We start from the raw sequence: 20,325 nt of genomic DNA on the forward strand, positions 1-20,325 counted from the left end.
ATTTTGTCAGGAGCAACGATTAACTGAAAAGTATTTATTTTGGCAGAAAAAACGTAAACTTCACACCAAGACCACAAATGAATACATAATAATAATCATTGATGGTAAAAGAAAATTTGCAGATCGTTTGATCACACTTTGAAAACTATTTGAATTTACAAAACTCACTAACCTGCGAACACCTTTAATCTGCTGAGTGGCCAGTGAAGAAGCCTTTTTGGAAGCACAGTTTTACACCTAGCCCATTGGACTCTGACATTAGTCGCCTTCAGTCAGTCCTGTCCTTTGGCACCAGCTTTTATCTCTAATCACACTTACAAAGAATTGAAAGCGCCATAATCTAGTAGTAGTGGCTATAAAGGGAAGAGTACCTGAATTTTGTGCCTTCTGAAGGTGGGATGGGGGATGAGAGGGACACATGCAAGCTGGGTCTGGGGTTCTCTTTGGACACCCTGGGAGTCAGTTGTCTTTTCAGGGATTTACACAAAAATTACATGGTTCGTGAAAGCAAGTCCAGCAATTCATGTTAGGTAGCTGCTTGTAGTTGTGCATAGGAGTTTGCATCCTATTAAGAAAGGAGACGAATCGCACAATGTCTCTGGTCTTTGCACAGGTTCGTTGTACGTGAAGTGTTAGCTGAAATAAAAGAAGAGTTGTTCTGTGGGGAGACTCCAGCCAGCTGCTCAGTGCGCCTCTTGTGGTCTAGTATTTGTTGTTTGTATATACAGCTGTGTTTGAGCATATTCTTGGAAGGGCAACGGCTGCAGATCTCCTGTGCATTTCTTCCTCTCAAGCATGTTCAACCTTTCCTTGTGATCCATGTCTGAGAGACCTTTACAAGAGCTTCTTGGTCTTTTTTCCCCTGCAGAGAGAGAGTCTTTCCTCAACACGACTGGGCACTCTACCTCCAACCTTCAGCACGCGGGCCCTCCCTGCACAGGCCATTGAGTATTCTTTCGCTTTCATCCAGATCCCACAAGATGTAAGTATAGCAGTGCTCAACTGTTAAGATGGTGGTATGAGCAATGAAGCGTTTCTTGTGTGTTCTACGCATATCATGGTGATTAAGGTCATCTCTTTGAAACCTGTGCATTAGCAGCAAGTTAAGCGAAATTGTGTGAACTCAGTTTTTCTGTTCCAGAGTAAGAGATGAGATTCCACCAAGGTGTATTTTAATCCTGTCAGAGGTCTTCATGGACCATCAATCCATGGGTTAATCATTTGTTCAGATTTGTTTCTGACGTTTGTCAGCCAAAGTTGCATCTTGACCCAGGATGGAGATTAAACTAGAGGAAGGTTGCATGCACATGTGATTAATGGGATTGTTGGAATTTTGAGGGTACGATGGTAGTCAGAGAGTGGGTGATGCTGGTGGTGCAGAGAGTATGGACAGTGCTGGAGATAGAATGAGCAAATATATTATCAGAAGTGTGACAAATATAGACATTGGATGGTAGAAGCCCTCAGCAGGTGCCACCAGCTAGGGGTGAGAAACATGCAGGTAAGGAAGGGATACTATAAGTTGTTACCCAGTCTAGTGTCACTCGGTTGCTGCAGCCTGTGCAGCACATCAGCAGCTGCTGATTCATTACAGCAGGTTGTTTTTCCAGACTCAGAGTGGGAGGTTTAGCTGAGTTGTCACGGATGGGTGCCATCCTTTCCAGCATTTCAGCGTCTGCAGTGGTGTTCTCCCAGAAACCTGACCTCTTCAGCTTCTCTCTGCTTATGATGTGAGTGTTGCATGATTCTGTTAGTCCACTGTGGGGGCAACATCTGCAGATTATCTCTCCCCCTGGTCAGTAGCTCTTAAATATGTCTGGTGATTTTGCCAGGGTCTTGAGGTTTACTTCAGATAGTAAACGTGGATTTGGGTGCTCTTTGTTTTGTCACAGCCTGCCTTTCATCTTGTTGTACCATGTCTGTGTTTTTGGGTGAACGTGTGGATCACATTGCAGTAGTTGAAGTCTCGATGGCCAGTGATCTTTGAAACAACTCTTTGAAACAACAGTTTATTTTCTAGGAATGTTACGCTGTTACCACGATTGAATAGCTGGGATTTGGTGGCCTTGTGAACTATAGTTTTTGGGCAATAGTTAGGAATGAGTGAGAAATTTAGTGTATATTCTTTACTTTCTCCATGTTGATTGACCATGTTCTGCTGTGGATGTGGTGGGCATACAGTTTTACGACAATAACCCCTTAGCACTATCAGGATAATGTGGGTTTAAACAACCAAAACATGTTCAAGAATTAAATTGAATTAAAGTGAACATGCACTCCCATGGATTCATTTGAAAATTGCTCAAAGCAGGTCCAGAAACATTTACAAGTGTGGCATTGACTGCCCGTTTCTCCCCTGCACCCTTCCAGGTGCTCGAGTAGGAGTGCTGCATATAGTGATCCAGTTGCTTTTTTCAGTGTTTTTTTGATGGTGGGCACTTGAATAGGACACAGTGATTTTTCCTTAAAGCACGATAAGGATCTCGAAGCTATGGTGTGCTTTTACAGCAGGGCCGCTAATTTAGCGAACTTCATTTTTAGTTTTTAGAACACTGTTCCGTTTTAGTAAGCTTTAAGGCAAATGGAAGTTATATTTTCTAGTTCCTGCATTTGGTGTTTACTGTGTACATCTTCCCTGTTCTCGTCCTCCACCCTGGACGCGGTTGTGTCATAAGCGTTAACCCAGTGGGGAAGTGGAGTGGAAAGCCACTGCTGCTATAGGTTGCCATTTCCACCTTAGCTATAACGTGCAGCTTCAATAAGTAGTTTTGTAAATACCGTGCTCAACTACATATCGACTCGGGCTGGCTTTGCCTTTTATGCCGCGTCTTGCCAATTTTGTCCCCTTGTTTGAACTTGTATAACATAAACTGTGGATGATGGTTCCAGGAGGAGCGTTGCGAGCGCAGCAGGCAAACACAAATAAATGAAATTGCATAATAATGCCATTTTATTTTGCCTTTGCGCTGTCTGCAGCGTGAGGGCATGGGGCGGGGCTACATCCTGCAAGTTTAGGTTGACTGCTGCCCCTTTTGGTGCGCATGTCGGGTTGGCTGGCATGCATGCTGTAGACCCAGCACTCCCAGGGCTGTCAGACAGCCAGGGGATTGCTGGCACAGAATCCCCCCCCCCCTCTCCCACGAATCCTGGGGCTGCTGTTATGCTGAAAACCGCATGAGAGCAGCTCCAGTATTGGGTGGAATCCATTTCCACTGAGCAGGACTGCAGTCCTTCCATTCCTGCTTGTGGACGTGGAAGTGAAGTGCCACACCGGAGGGGAGCCACAAATATGGTGAGTTTGGCACCATGGAGCCTCACCATATTTTAAACCTGCAGGGTGCCACTGATGGAAGTACTTATGAACGATTAAATATTGTGTTTAAAAGCCATGTTGCACCATATACAATTGATCCTTTTGTAAAATTGTTAGACATTTATGTTGAATTGTCTGTCTTAATATTTCATATTTTTCTGTTTCTCTGCATGAGTAATCGCCTTAAATCAATATTTCTATGAACTTAGCTGTATGGTTTTTTTTTCCTCTCTACTATAACCAGTTTCCTAGCAACACGTTTTATCAGCAAGTACTTGCATAGCACGTGTGCTTACAGCTTAGATTTCTGTAATGTTCTCTGGCTTGTGGCCCTCATTGTTCTTCGATATTGTAGGAGTACTGTGTTTACAAAGCTTCCAGGGTTTCACTGTAGTACTTTCCTATTGTTTTCGACTCCTTAGCAGCGAAAATGTCAGAACTGGAACGTGATAGGGTATGGTCTCCAGATCCATGTGACGGAGGCCATATTTTACCCTTTTTTCATCTTTTGCTGTGTAGTATCTGTGATGTGATGTTTCAACAAGAGGGAACAGAGCCAGGAGGCTAGAAACTGCCTCATTGTAGCCTTGACCCTTCCTCCTTCCTGCAAGAGTCCTCATTGTGGTTCATCATGACATCAGTTACCAAAAAGCATTGAAGTGGTCTTATAAGCACCATGACTGTAACCTATTCTAAGCCCTGCTTTTAACCATCTCCATCTCCGAGGACCCAACAGCTGCAAGATAATACAACAAGACCACACCAACAAACACAGCTGGGGCATTGCCATCATATTCAAGAATACCATTTGATGCATCGCCTCCAATGATGACCCCTCCTGAAACACTTCAGATTCCAACTTACAAACTGATGGCAAAATTACCCTAAGAGGCACCCTGGTATACAGCCCCCCAGGACCCAGACCAGCCTTCTGCAACACTATCCCCAACATCATTGCACCAATAACCATCGACTCCAAACATTACATTTGAATCGGCGACCTCAGTTTCCACATAGACGACTCCAACAACGCCAGCGCCACCACCCTCCTTGAGAACTTGAGCAACATAGGCCTCACCCATCTAGTCAGTGGACCCACACAAAAGGCCAGACACGCATGCAAACCCCCCCTCTCTTCTTCCCCTCCAGCGACAGTTCGATTCATCCACGTCACAGAACTTTCCTGGTCTGACCACAGCACCATCCACTTCACCACTGCCAACGCCCATCACACCACCACCAGGAACCATATAACTGGCCACTGCAACTGGAGCAGAGTAAGTGAATCACAGTGGATGTAGGCTGTCAGCTCTTCCAAACCCAGGGCCTCATCTGATTTCGACCAGGCCATCATGACCTTCTCCTCCTGGATCACCAAACGCGCAGACTGAGTTACCGGCTTAAACCAGCCAGAACCAGCAAACGACAGCTGGTACACTTCGGAGCTCAGAGCCACCAAGAGCAGCTGCTACAAACTCACGAAAACAATGACGATCCACCAGGAAGCCCTCCTACAGAACAGCACACAAAGCAGCCCCTTGTGACTACCACCAACAACAACTCAAGAAGGCCAAGAGAGCAGCCATCACGACCCGCATTGACTCTGCATCCAACCACACAAAATAACTTTTCATACTAGTCAAAGAATACTCCCACCCAGAAACCACCAAGAACACCATCCACCCCTCCCAAGAACTCTGCAACACCCTCTGACTACTTCCACAGCAAGATCGCCACCATCTACAACTTTGACCCCCAACCCATGATCTCCAACCTCAGCTCTCTACGCCCCCCAGCGCACACCAACAGTACGATCTCCACGTGGGCACAGCTCACCACTCTGTTCACCTCAGCCATCATGTCATTTATTCACTCCAGGGCACCCACCAACCCATGCCCCCATCACCTGTTCAAACCTCAAAACCAACCCCATCTGCATGAAACTCTCCAGCATCAACACTTCCATCACCTCTGAAATCAATTCCGTCCTGGAAAAAAAAAATAACCTCTGCTGAACCCAACAAACTCAAGAATTACCGATCTCTCTACTCCCCCTACCCGGCCAAAGTACTCTAGAAGAACATCTATCATTAGCTGACCAGCTACCTGGAAGAAAACAATATACAGGACACCTCCCAATCAGGTTTCCGTCCTAACCACAGCATCAAGACTGCACTCATTGCTGACAATGACAACATCAAAGCACTCCTCAACAATGATGATACCGCCGCTGTAATCCTCCTTGGCCCATGAGCTGCGTTCGACACAGTCTCCCACCACACTCTTATCAACAGACTCCACAGCACCAGAATACAAAACTACACCCTAAAATGGATCGCCTCCTTCCTGACAAGACACACTCAGTGTCCGACTACTGCCTTACACCTCCGCAGCAAACAGCATCACTTGTGGCGTACCTCATCCCTCAGTCCCACTCTTTTCAATACCTACATGACCCACTGGCTGACATCGTTAGATCCCACAGACTCAATATCATCATCATCTTCTACACATATGATACTCAACTGATCCTCTCACTTACTGAAGACCACTCCACCGCCAGAACCAACTTCCGCAACTTCATGACCACCGTAGCAGATTGGATGGACCAACTGCCTGAAGCTAAACTTTGACAAGACTGACGTCCTGATGGTTAGGAAAAACACCTCCATTTGGGACCATAGCTGGTGGCCAGCCGAACTCTGACCTGCTCCCACGCCTACAGACCACGCTCGCACTTTGGTGTCATCCTCGACAGTGAGCTGACCATGAAGCGCCAAATCAATGCTGTTGCCTCCTACTGCTTCCACACGCTCCGCAGAAACTTCATATGGATCCCATCCAACACCAGGAAAACAATCAACCAGCCCCTCGTCACCAGCCACCTTGACTGCGACAACGCTCTCTACTCCAGCATGTCCTCCCAGCTTCTAAAGAGACTCCAGACAATACAGAACACTGCTGCCAGACTCATCCTTTACCTTCGCAGGTGCACCCACATCAACCCCCACCTCAGAAAGCTCCACTGGCTCCCTGTCCAGAAGAGATTTCATTTCAAGCTCCTCACACATGCCTAAAAAGCCTTAGACGATCAAGGACCAGAGTACATCAGCCACCATCTACATGTCCACCAATCCACCCGGCACCTGTGCTGCTCCTCTGTGGCCCTTGCACATACACCAAGAATCCGGCGCAGTTGCAGCGGCGGCTGCTCTGTCTTTTATCGCCGCCAAGGCCTGGAATGAAGTACCCCTCCCCCTCCGAACTGCACCCTCACTAGTAGACTTCAGAAAGAGACTCAAGACATGGCTGTTTGACAGAGACATTGCTCCCAAGTGCCCAGATACCCCCCAGGAGTGACAGTGACGCGATCTACAAATGACTGATTGATTGATGGTTTCCTAAATCAGCCATATGGTGCTTCATTCAGCCATCTCTTAATTCTGCTTGAATTTCAGCTGTTACCCTTTTTTAGTCCTCTGTTGCAGACAGCTTTTAGCTGTTTGTCCATGATCTTTTGTGGATAATACCAATACTTAAATTGGGTTTTGGCTCAGTCCTGTGTTTGTCTCCCCAAACCCTAACCATAGCGTTTTAGCATGTATTTGATTGGTTGACACATTCTTCCACAGCTGCACAGTAGGGCTCTGTTTTTTACTTTAGTTTCTTCTCTTTTGTGTGCTGGTTACTGCTCCCTCCCCCTTTCTAGACACCTAGCGTTTCTCTTCTGTTGCCCCCAACTGATGTGTCTATTTCCTCGCCCCCTCCTCTCTATTTTTGTATTCTGTTTTACTCCTCAGTAGTGCTTGTGCTGCTCCTTAACAATTACAATTTCCCTTCTTGTCCTTTCCTAAAATATATACATACACACACACGCAGTTTCCAGTCTGTTTCTTTATAAAAAAAAAAATAAGAAGAAAATAAGTTATACAATTTACTGCTCCAAGGAGGTACGTTTGCCATGTTGTAATGGTATATTAAAATCCAAAAGAAAAAAATCAGAAGTTGTCTGCTACATTATTATGCTTGCACTTGCATGTTAGGTGATGCTGGTGTGTGATGATGCAAAAAACATTGTCCATAGCGCTAGGTCTCACCTTTTGGCTTTGCCAATCGGATTGTTATGGGTATGACTGCCCACCCCATGTGTGGATGTGTAGCACAGTTGGGCATGTGTTAAGTATGATTTGTTGTTGGGAATGCAGCGGGTCGGCAACCACAGGCTGCATCCTAAGTGTTCACGTATACGTTATTTTCAATCATTTATTTCGCTTCCTTCCTTATGGATGATTATTTTTGTGGTAGCTATTTTGTATATGTGTTGGCTGTGGTGCATGAGTCATGTATTATTACAGTTAGAAGAAAGTTTTTATTTGCCTTGGTTTAGTACATTCCATTCAACCATTCTATAGACTCTTCACATCTGCAGGCTCATTTTTTTCTGCCATTTCACAGTGATTCAGTATAAATGTTGTTGTCTCGCTGCACATTCTTACCATCTCTGCTGTTCGTTACCGGAGTGTTTTAACATCTTTAAACATTTACAGTGTTCTGCTTCGAGCTTCAGAATCACTTGTCTTCAAGATAGAATACTGTTTAAGACACTCTGATCGTTTTTTGCTCCCTTTAGGAAGTTTTGGCATTATTGATTTTATTTTTGTCCATAATGCGTAAAGGTATTATTAGTCCCACCTTTCCGAGGTGCAAAGTTTAATTTTGTGTTCCTTAGTATTGGTCGGAGGATTACCAATTATTTTTCCTTCATCTTTAAGGGTAAGCTCATATCTGTTCTGTGTAGGCTTTGTAAAGGCAAACTAGGCATGGTAAATGAATGGTACGTTTTTACTGTCACCTTTTGATAGGGTTTCTTTACTGCATGATTTGCACACTTGCCTCTCAGCATGCGTGGACCTTACTTCTCACACCTTATGATCTCCCCACCTGCAGGACGACGCGCGGGCAGATGCGGTGGACAGCCTTGTACGAGACATCCAGAACACGCAGTGTCTGCTGAACGTAGAATACGCTGGAGTGGGCTGCCCCCACGTCACCCTCCAGTATATGGACTCCAAGGAGGATGTAGGCCTGGGCCTGGCGAAGGAAGGCCTGGTGATGGTGGATGTGCGGAAGGAGAAGCAGTTTCAGAAAGTGGTATGTGAAACTCTGCTTGCATGTCACCCGCTCAAGGCGCATCATCTGAGGCTCTAGGTGGACAGTGTTCTAAAGTGTACCACCTTTTCTACCCTGTAGCTGCTGCATGTACTTATTGGTGCTAGTTTCCATTATAATCACGTCTCCTCCATTTTCAGGTCTTATTGTTTTCTTGGATTGTTGATATTTGAATTTCCCATTACCACACAATAGTCCCTGAACCATTGTTTATTGTTGTCATTGCAGTCTTTCGACCCACCTTCTAGGCTATTTAGATTTTGACATAGAAGTTTAGAACGTACCACCTTAAACTCTGAAAGTTTTTCCTAAAATGTTGACATAATGCTGGAGTAGAAATGGAGATGCATGCGTCCACCCATGTAATGTCATTCCCCGCTTGCCTTTGTCATGCTGTGATGGATGTAGCATCTCAAAAGCCACCTAAAGACAAATGCAAAAGTGGTGACGCTTCGGGGTACGAGGGGCCATCTCTTAATGTATAAAAGTCTGTCAACATCAAACTTTGAAATACATTTTACAAAGAAATTGTGAATGTCAAATATGGGAGGAAGGGTAAAGAGACAAGATATTTTTTCTAATACCTTTGGAAGTCTGGCAGATTGTATTTTCATTCAATTGTTTGTCAGTGGTAGTCCACAAAATAGTTTAGCTTCCTTAGTTATGATCCTTTATTTTCCCTACTGTACATATGCGGATTGCCGTGCTGGGTGTTTCTTTAGGCTGCTGCTGTACATGGCTCTTTCAGATTTTAAAAAATTCTATTTTCTGTGAGATATATTCTTCCCCGTGCTTTATACTGGTCAGACAGCCAGTCGAGGGGAGGTTTCATAAGAGGGAAAAAAAAAGCAGACTCTGAGGTTCTGTGTAAGAAGTTTCATTGAGCAGGGAAGTGCCATCTGGATACTTAGTCTGCTTGTTCGTTCATTCTGGGCACGAATATATTTGTAAAAACAAAACAAAAAAAACTCAAGGGGCCACAAGTTTGTCTTTGATGACATTGCCAGCACTGCTTTTTTGTTTCATTCCATGCTTCTTTCTGCCACCACCCTACACTTATTGTAACATTGTCACTAGTACAGGTTATTTTTAACCCCTCCTTCCTCCCCATTTCACTCTTCTATGGTTCGTTTCCTGCTGGTTTCTTTCTCTTCGTTCTTTTCTCCTAGTCTTGGTCAAGGTTCGATGAACAATAAGTCCCGGTCCCAAATAAAAGAACTGCGTTACCAGGCACCTGCCCGAATTAATCACTGTAAATATTGCTTCCTTTACTCCGAATAGATTTATTCCCTTTATTTACTTTTTCTTTCTGCCGGAGTGTGTTCGGCATTGGTCACCTCTTCAGCCCATGAGAGAGCCCTGCAATTTAGCAGCGGTGGGAACGTACCTCAGAAACGTACAATCTGCAGTGAGCCATTACTTTGAGTTTCACTTTGAAAAGATTTGTCCTCTTTCTCTCACGGGAAGCCCAACATTCCTTTTACCCTTGTGCTCCACTGCGTTTGTCGCCCTTCTGGGGGACAGGCCCAAAATTCCCATGGAACTTGGGTCGCTACACTCCCTGAGAGTACAAGGTCCACAATTGTGAGGTCTGATACTTCTGACAGCTGAGCTGTTCGAAAACACTTTCCAGTGGACTTGGAGGGCTGTGGGGGAACCACGATCGCAGAACAGCAATGCAACAGCAATGCAACCCACCCTGTCTTATTGCATATCTCTCCTTCTGTTACAATTTTTGTTAATTGCAAACTATCATAATTCTGAACAGAGTAGTCTGTAGTAATTTAAAGGTTACAAGCAGCACAGCATGAAACTCCCAAATAAGTTGGAGCCACATATAGTGACTAAGGGCCAGATGTAGGAAGCATTTTGCATGGAGCAAACTGCAATTTCACATTTTGCGAGTCGGTACTGACTCGCAAAATGTGAATGCGACTCGCAGATATTGCGACTCGCACCGCGATGCTAAATTGCTTTGTGACCGCGAATGCGGTCGCAAAGCAATTCGCAGTTACCACACTGGTGGTAACCCACTCGCAAACGGGAAGGGGGTCCCCATGGGACCACTGCCTACTCTGAAAAAACAAAACCAAATGGTTTCGTTATTTTTTTTGTATTGCAAATCGTTTTCCTTCAAGGAAAACAGGGTGCAATACAAAAAAAATGCTTTATTTAAAAAGTAGTCACAGACATGGAGGTCTGCTGTCTCCAGCAGGCCACCATCCCTGTGAGTGCAGGGAATCTCTATGGGGTCGCAAAATGCGACCCACCTCATTAATATTAATGAGGTGGGTCTTTGCGACCCAATAGCGATTCGCAGACTGTGTCTGAGACACCGTTCTGCATCTGAATTTGCGATTCGGAAATTGCGAGTCGCACCGACTCGCAATTTCTGAATAGCAAATTCGGAAATTGCTACATCTGGCCCTAAGTGCACTAATGCATTGACTGCCAGGATCTGTGTTGGACCTCCTTGTCATATGGTTGAATTCCAGTTTGTCCACTCAGACTAACATCTTTCCGAGGTGGATAAAGTGAGTACCATTGAGTTGGGTAAAAATATAGTGAAAAACAAGAGGGTGAGTTACAAACAACACTGAGAGAATGCCTTCAGCTTCCAAAACTTTATTTCCATTGCCGCAGGAGAGGGGACTCTTGCGTCTAATTTTCTGTAGTACTTCATTTCGGAGAATACTAGTGGAAGGGTGGAAATTAAGAAATCGCCTTGGTTTTATAAAAGGACCCTCACCGACTAGTACCACCAGCAGCATGCTGCCTCATTGTGTCCTCACCAAATACACCTAGTGTGTATGGGTGGGCTCGACACTGTTGGTTAGCGAATTTCTTATTACAAAGGGATCTAAAATGTAAATTGCCTACAACTTTTACTAAATACAAATCATCATTTTCTTTATTCAGGATGCATTTGGCAAGGTTAAAAACACAAGAAAATGTTTTTAGGGTATGCCATGTTCCCCAACATCCCTGGTCGACATGGTTGCACCAATTTTATCACCTGAAAGGGGCCGCCTGGCTTTCTTGAGGTCTGAGTATGACGTCTCATCCCTACCAGTACCAACCATAATCAGGGGATTTTCCTGTTTTCAGTACTGGTTCTGTGTCTCTAATGCTTATGAGGGTCTTAGAGGTGAGCCAGCACTCATCAAGAGTTCACGCCTGCCGGCATACCCAAGGACTTACTCTGAGCTCTGCGTGACAGGCAGGTGTGAGTCCTTGATAAATTTGACTACAGGATCCGCGCACCTCTAATACCCTGTGGAGCATTAGGAGCAGGAACAAAACCATACAACCCTTTTGGGCAATACAAATGGCTGAAACATATCGATCAGGTATGTTAGGGGAACATGGCAGTCGATGGAGGAGACGTGTGCCACCTTTGAGCCAAGGGAGGAAGGGAGTGTGCCTCTTTTATGTTTGCACCAACAATCCATGATGCTTTTTTACCTAGGACAGCAACTCGTTGCATGCTGGCACATTCACTGTCAAGGAGGCCTCCCAGTGATATTTTAACGCCCGGCTCCAGCCGTTGAGCATTGACATCAAACCAAATATCTTAAAATTACTTTCCATTAGGATGTTAATTTACCTTGTTGAACGAACTGATTGGAAGTGCCATTTTTTTTTTTTGCTTAAAAGTTACCCAATGTGTCGCGGGCTTAACACGCAATGTATGCATTTGTTAGTGCATGAAAGTGTGCACAGTTTATTATTTCCTGCTTGGCAAATTATAAAATGTATATGCATTATTCTTAAATCGTAGAATAGTGTGTTTCTTACGCTGCATTACATTTGTGGTCGGGGAAGTACATAGGCACGGTTGTGTGATTTAGAAATAGTGTACTTTGTGTGCAGATATTTACATTAAAATGTAACAAAGCAAGTCGTGTATACACACGTTGACTGCAAAATATGCCCACTTGACATTAAAGTGAGGAGCATAATATAGTTGTGATGTCACTTCGTTTAATGTTTCTTCATGTGATGTCCTGCCAGATGACCTCCTTGTGCCCTTCCTTTAATAATTTGCCCGTATCTCCTAAGTTTTAGCTCTTTTGCCTTAGGTTACAGTAATTATTTAAATGCCATATTTAGATTATTTTTCCCCAAATCAGCTAAAATGTGATGTTTTCCCCCTGGAGAATCAACATGTGTTTATTTGCTTGTAGAATTAGCACCGGAGCGCTGGTTGTCTCAGTCTTACAGTGTCCTGATCTTTCTCACTCCAGCCTCATCGCTAGCCCACGATGATCTGTAATGCAGCTATCTAAAAGTAATCTAGTGGTGTGTATGTCAGCCACCACCGTTCCGTCCACCCTCACAACAGTCTCCGTGCCTCGGTCCTCAATTGTATCTCACTACTTTCTGGTCTGTTACTAGAAGCCCGAGAGACATTTGTCCTTTTTGTGGCATGATCGTGCTCCTGCACAGTGTTTTTGCTCAATAAATACAACAGATTATTAAGTGTAAGCGACTCTGAGGTACATACACTGTCGAGAGGGGTGCATATTTTCTGCTGCGTGTCTTTATTATGTCAGATTTATCCTGGAGTTTCTTTTTTCATAACATTAGCGGTTTTCTTTAGCAGACGTATCGCAGGAAGGTTTTTTTTGTTTTTGAGCAACCTAGCGTTGATTTCTGAAAGGGTGTGCTTGTCTGGGTGCAGAAGTTGGCCTTGACGGAGGCCGATCACTGGCTAGTTTGCGACTTTGCGGATGGGTAATTCTTCCCAGCTCCAAGGCGGGCTCCACATCACTCCTTAATTCAACTGTGCTCTCTGTCGGCTTTGTAATGGAGGATTGATTCTTTGCCTCTCAGCACTGTAATCTCTGCTGCTCCCTTGGCTTCGAGTGTTGCGAGATCTTATTATGCTGTGAAATATGATGCATCTTGAATGCTCGCTCAGGTTCCTGCTGTAAGGGCTGCCTCATGGATCCCTTTTGATGGAAGGGGAGAAGGCCACGTTGTCCTTCTTTACATTTCCGTGTTGGAGTGGAGAAAATAGCTCCTGGATAAAGCACTGATTTATCCTTCTCGGGTCCTGGGTGTGTTGGGAGAACAATTTGCATTGGGTCAGAGATAGTTCTGCATAACTGTCAGTTGGGAACCCCTAGTGCCCGCATGACATTTTTGGGGTTTCACACAAGTTCACGGTTTCCTTTTTTGTTCATTGTTAGTATTAGAGCAATAGAAGTTCACTTGGAGGGCATATTGGGCACCATTGGTAAGTGGAAGACTGTCACTTAGCCAGCGTTGTCATGTCCACTGTTATTCCAGGTATACATGCAGTGGACATAGGTGGTTATGGTTTAGGTGCATTTACCTTTGTGTAGGCTTTAAGGAGTCCATGACTGTTGGCTGATAGTATCTGGACAGCAGTTCCAACCTTGATGAAGACTCCTAAAGTTGACTTCAGTAAATGGACCTGTTGATGGTGGATTCCGCAGATATCCCAAAGTCGGACATAGTTGGTGTATGCTGACCACATTAAAGCCACGAAATAATCTATATTGCATAGTCCTAACACAACTTCAAATTAATTGTTAAAAAAACGAATTTAAATATGAACAGGTTAAAATACATTACCAGTGGTCCAAGTTAGCTGTTGCCTTTTGCATAAAGGATTCATGTGGCTCAATTATAGAAGCGCTTCTTGTTGAAGAAGAACCAGTGCAAGCGCTCTTGAGCCACTGTTGTTACACAATGAAATTAAATCACCTCGGAGTGCAAGTGCTGGTCAGATAAAGTGTACATACAAAAGCATTGACTGTGAGCAAGGCGCTCGTTGCGTTTCATGACTAAGTAGCATTAGAATCATGGAACAAGGGGTATGCCATTTACTTTTCCACAACTTATGTAGTCGGCCAAAAATAAAGTTCAGTAGAATTTCCTTAGGAAAGCGATCAATCGCACAAACTGTTCCTGTTCTCAGACCCTAACAGCTAACAACCACAGGCCCAGTCCAAACTGGCTGTGAGTCTTCAGGTCAGGCAAATGGTCCTTTTTCGGTACACTTCAGATCCCTCTTGGGACTCAGTGTCAAGTGCAGCCGCAGTATTAAGCAACCTGAAACTGATTAGCTACATGTTTGTTTCAACTTTTGGCAGTTTCTACCTTGAGAAGCTTAGGCTGTCACCTCTTAACAGTGCTCTGTTTTTTTCCTCTGGGTCCCACTTATGCAACCTGTTTCCCTACCTCCTTCTCTAAGCCACCCTACCACATCAACTTCTGTCCTCCAACATTTGGTCTCTGCTTTTGACTCTGATCTCCTTCATGCTCACCTCGACTTTTGCTCCACCAATGGCTTCGCCCTTGATGGGGTGACTGGTGATGTGTGAACTGCTGATTCCTTCTACAGGATTGTGAATTGTGCTTGGGAGTTGTCTTATTAGTCATTAATGAAAGAGTATCTCTGACCTCCCCTGTATAGTTCATCCCAAATAATATATATTGTATAATCAAACTTTCCAAGGAGGGTGCATAAGACAAAGGAAGGACTGCTCCTATGTGTAAGAACTAAGTCAATGTAAGTAGCTTCTGAGGTGCCTCATGTTCATGGGAAGCCATAGCTGGATTCCAAATTTTGAGATTTTGTCCCTGATCTTTGCAAAGAGGCCTCATCCAATCCTCAGCCTTCCCTCTGCTTAATATCGGCTGACTGGTTCCATTTTCCTCAGGGTCGGATTGAGTTGAAAAAACGTGTGCCACATTCGCAGTTTGTGGCCTTTCACGAGCCACTGATTGATTAGTACTGTAGGTTTATTTGTGGCTAATTATGAGCGCCCCTCCCTGCCCTTGACTCAATCCCTTTTCATTTCTTCACCTCTCCTCTTACCTTTACCACCCTTTCTCCCTTCTTCCATCTCTACCCTTCCTTCCTTCTTCCATCTCCACTTTTTATCTCTTTTCTTCACACCTGTTCTTTCTCCGTTTCCTGGTAACCATTTCTACTTTTTTCCATTTCTTCCTTTTCCTCCCCTTAGGGACCCCTTCTTTTTCTCCCCAGTCTCTCACCTTTCCTAGTCAGTTACCATATCTTGTTTCCCTCTGCCCAAGTATTTACCAATCATTTCTTCCACTAAGCCCTTCTCTTACTGCTCCAGATCTACATAGCTAGCTTTTTTGCCTCTTTTTATGCCCCTCTGCTCTTCCTTTTCCCTACTTTTTCCCATTGGGCCCTGGTGTCGTCTTTTTTTCCTCCTCCTACCCGTTTTCCCTCCCTTTATGTCCTCCACCTTCTTACTCCACCCCCCTCTCTGCCCCCTGACCCAACAGCCTGACTCTCATCCCCCTCACTTCTTCATTTGAGTCTTCCTACAACCATTTCCATCGCAGGCCTTCAACCATTTCATCCTGTGAGCCCTTATCTTTGTTTTCTCTCAGCAGCTCTTCATCCTTCTACGATCCCTTTGCTTTTGCAGAGGGTGACATTACGCTGTACCATGTTGCATACAAACTGATCGTGCTTTCTTGCTTTTCTCATGCAACCTCCCTATGGCGGACGACTTCATCATCACGTCACAGGACACTGCTCATGCAGAACCGTCAGATGTTCATTTTATGGAGCCGGGGATGACTGAGTCACAGAGGCAGGGCTGCCTGCAGCGCAGAATGGTGCTGCTGAACAGTGAGCAGTACGTTCTCACTAAAGAAGGTAAAAAGGAGGAAATCAAACACCTTGTCCGAAGTGGCACTGAACTAGTAGGTGTGGTCTTCCAGGCAGATGGCCAGTCCATCCGTACCCAGGCAGAGATAATGGTCATTATGCAACATGAGGCTATTTTTCCTGGATACTAGAAGGCTTCAGAAACTTTAGGAATGTGTTTTAAGCCACTCAGGGAAATCCTTGAAGCTTTGTATTTCCACAGCATGAATAGGAAACATTGATGCTCCTCCGCGGTGATCCCCTAATGCAGCTAGGAGTAATTGTAAACTTCCCCCATGTTAACCTATGGGCAGAGCAACTCTCATAGGTAGTGAAAACATGTGTATTCTTCACTCCCTGGGCATACGTGCCCTTTTGCACACATAAGCCTGCAATGTCAGGCCAGAAACACGTTTAAGAACACCACAGGTGGACATGCCCACACATAGACCTCCAATGGAGGGCTCAGCACATGTTTGAACACTAGTGGGCATGTGTGCATTCACTGGCCAGTGCCACTTCCTAATATAGGTAGGAAAGGCACGTGGGTATGTGCCCAGGGCTCTAAGGTAGCTGGATAGGGAATCAGCAAAAGCTATGGGAAGAGCCGATCCCCTAGGTAGGGAAAACCCATGTGTCGGTTCTTCACTACCGGGGCAGTGGACACTCTTGTGTACCTGCCCAGCCTTTCGTCCGCCTCCTGCTCTGTCCTTCAGGGGTAGCGGAGGGCCCACTCCGGATTTGCTACAGAGTTGGACATGGCCACCTAAGCACAGGTGCAAACTGCGCCTCCACAGGCTTGCATTGTCAGGCCGGATACATGCTTGACAGACTATTCTGGTGGGTGTCACACTCAGTGCAACGTCCACATATTACCCAGGGCCATACTTTCCCTGTGTATGTGGTGTACCTTTTTACAGGACACTCCTGGGTACAGAACCTTGAATCAGCACGTAAGCTCCCCTTCCGGGCATGTGTAGGAAGGGCGCGCACACTTTCCCACTTCAGCAGAGTGTGGAAGTGCCCTGAATCCTAAGGCCACGCAGAGAGAGTCAGCAAAAACCTGTGAGGAAAAAGCAAAACCTTTCAGGGAAATTCTCTAAGAAGGGCCATGTCCAAAAATGCACATCGCATACAATGCAACCCCAGCCTTAGTGTTGTACCTGTTAAGTTTTGAGAGCTGCCACTGTCCTGCAGTGCCTGTGTAAGAGAACATGTGAGAAGTGTAAAATCAAAACATGTGCTAGTTTGCTAGCGTGGGTATGCCTGTGGGAATGAAAAGTGGTACTTGTGTGTTTGTGTGAAACTGAATATGATTCAGATCATGAAATTGACTTTTAAGTTTGAGGGTGTCGGTGTATGTGTGTGTATAAGGGGGCAAATATAGACTTTTGAGAATGTGTGTGTTGAAATCGTCTGTCCTGTCTCCATCTTTTGCAGAGTACCTAATTTACGGTCTTCATGTATTCAGCAGAAGTAATTACACCTGTTTTCTTGACAGCAAAGGATAGAAATGAGATGTTTGTAGCAGCACTTCAGACTCGGGAGTTTTCGGTTTTCTATTTACAGATGGAGGACCCTGAATTGTCTGATGAGGAATTGTTGACATTTTGTGATGTCATTTTCTTTAAAAAAAAAAAAAAAAACCTTTGTGAACAAATGATACCGCAAGTTTACCTCTGAGGAGACAAATGTATTTTAAAAATAGCTACTTATGAGGCCAACACTAGCATCATTAATTGGGCTCTGGCTAATGGTTGGCAGCAGAAAGTGGGTGGAGTCACAAAGAGCAAAGTATGAACTTTTTTTTTTTTTTTTTAAACTGTGCCTCAAAGAATTTGACAAAGACAGTTGTGATGATAACTCTGTCCTGGGTTGCTTAACTGATCATAACATGGTGTATTTCAAAATATTTTCCTGGTACAGAGATCTTTGTGCATCCAGCCCGTTCCAGGGTACAGTGGCCTTTTAATAAATCTGGTGGGTAATGCACTTGCTGGAAAAATCTGTGTGCATTCTAATCAAATGTTTGACTCAACATAAAACTTCATGTAATCGGTGTGCTTGCTGTAAAGCACAGCATGAAATAAGCGGACCAGAGATGTGTTTTTGGTAGATAGCTCGGTTGGTTACTGTTTTTTGTTGCAGGGATCCTCGTGTTACCTGCAGGTCACAAGCTACAATCCTGGTAATACAACTTAGTGATGATGCAGCATCAAGGACATGCATGAAATCTACAAGGCATACATTTGGAACCTTGCTGCTTTTTTCCTCAATATTTTGTTATTCTTAAGTTGTGAAAGAGGGTACTTAGTTTAATAAACACGTTTTAGTAAGTGCTGTATAAATGATTTTTAGTGTGTTGGCTTAAGGATGAATACATAATAGATTCTTGCAATACATATAGATGTGTTGCATACCAAGCTTAGAAAGGTAAAAAAACTAGCCCCGGCCTTTGTCCCTTCCTTAGCACCGGCCTTATGTCTGCCCTCCATTCCCAGACTCCTTCTGCACTTATTTTGTTTACATTTAGATAGTGCTTTAAATGTAAACAAAATAAGTGCAGAAGGAGCGGGGGAATATTGGTCATATTGAATTCGGACTTTTGTCTCAGTCTTCAACAAAAAATGAGGAATCATGGAAATAGCACGTTTGTGGAGCATTTGACTTACACTATAGAATTTGTGGTGAATTGAGCCTGTTTTTAGGGAAGATTTTTGCTTTGTGCGTCTTTAAAAGACCTGCTTGGTTTTCAGTCTGAGCTCTGAGGTAACCGAAAGGTGAGTCACAGCTCTAAATAACACTCCCAGCCAAGTAAACGCACTGAAAGAAGAGAATGATAGTGAATGACTTGAGGGCTGCCCTCCACGCTGCTGTGTGGGGCTCTCCACGGCGGTCTGTCACTGTCTTCTGTATTGGAATCCTCCCCGCCCTTCCCCATTCATAATGCCCGACGCGCTGCCTGCACAGGCTCCTTGGAAGGGCGTCTGACTAGAAGAGCCCTGTGAGGAGGACCCCTCCCCCTCCTGTGTCACAGCAGCTCGTTAGAGGACTGTCCCTCAGCCCCGAGGAGCGCGTTATTTTCTGTCCCCAGCTGTTTTATTGTTTGCTGACAATATGTTTTTGCGCTTGTTTTCTTGGGGGCGATGGGCTGTTTTCTGGCGAGCAGCTGGAGAGTGCTTGGTATATTGAATCCGCAGAGCCTGTCTCTTCCTGCCGCGTCTGCAGTGACTGCCAGTGCTCAAATGACTCACTATACCCTGTGTCCTCAGGGAGGCATGGGGGCCACTGTGGCCATTGGTTTCTGTCATGGGGAGGGTGCGATTCTTTGATCTGGCCTAATAGGAGACGGATGTGTCACTGAGTGGGTGATAGAGGGTACAACAGCGTAGTGGTTTTTGCTGTTTTTTTTTATATAGCGCAAACTCGACCCGAAGGTATTGGAGCGCTATACATGAGCATCAGTTACGTTAGACAAGGACGCATTCATTTTTTAGTAGGCTTGGGGCGATTCAGTGATATGCCCAGAATCACAGGCTGTTGAGCCGGCTCTGAGAATCGAACTTGGTTTCCCAGCTCCAAAGTTGGCAGCTTTGGCTGTTCTGCCACACCCTCTCGCGGTGTTGTTGATGGACGTCATTTAGGGATCACCAGGGGCTGCAGCTGCAACTTGTGGTTTGCCCCTTGGGGACACTGGCACTGCTTTTGCGACCCACCCCCGGCCTGAGAAGTGGCAAAATCAGCATTAGTGGCTGGCATATTAAAAAAATAAATAATAATAAATAAAAGTGGTGGGGCAACGTGGGGGGCAAAAACAGTAAAAAAAAAAAAAAAAACTTACCTGCCACCTCGGTGCTCCTCTGCTGCCAGTGTGCAGACTCCCCTACGCCCATCCACATGCTTCTCTCATGCTGGATATTATTATATTAATATATATATATTGGATTATTATTATCCAGCATGAGAAGCGAATTGATTGGTGTAAGTGGGCTGGCTTTGCCATCCCAAGGGGACTGTGAGTGTTTGCCTGCAGTGCTCTACCCGGCAACGCAGCTCGGGTTGGAGAGAACTCATTGTGCATGTTGGTTTGGCCGTCCTAAGACAGCCGGCCAAACTAACGTGCACTGACAGCAGTGCCCACCACTCCTCTTTCAGTGCTGCCATCGTCGAGGACCCACCT

The 20,325-nt window shown here is 44.9% G+C and overlaps 1 protein-coding gene across 1 annotated transcript in view; it reads left to right on the plus strand.

Moving 5' to 3' along the window:
• The window catches only part of SND1 (staphylococcal nuclease and tudor domain containing 1), a 1,722,638-nt gene that overhangs the window by 1,638,990 nt on the left and 63,323 nt on the right, over nt 1-20,325 (plus strand). The window contains exons 21-22 of the mRNA XM_069229374.1: nt 869-982; nt 8,261-8,464. Of these exons, the coding sequence (XP_069085475.1) occupies nt 869-982; nt 8,261-8,464 (318 nt within the window). The remainder of the gene's footprint in view (nt 1-868; nt 983-8,260; nt 8,465-20,325) is intronic.

This window comes from Pleurodeles waltl, chromosome 4_1 (genome assembly GCF_031143425.1).
Source record: "Pleurodeles waltl isolate 20211129_DDA chromosome 4_1, aPleWal1.hap1.20221129, whole genome shotgun sequence".
NCBI lineage: Eukaryota > Metazoa > Chordata > Amphibia > Caudata > Salamandridae > Pleurodeles > Pleurodeles waltl.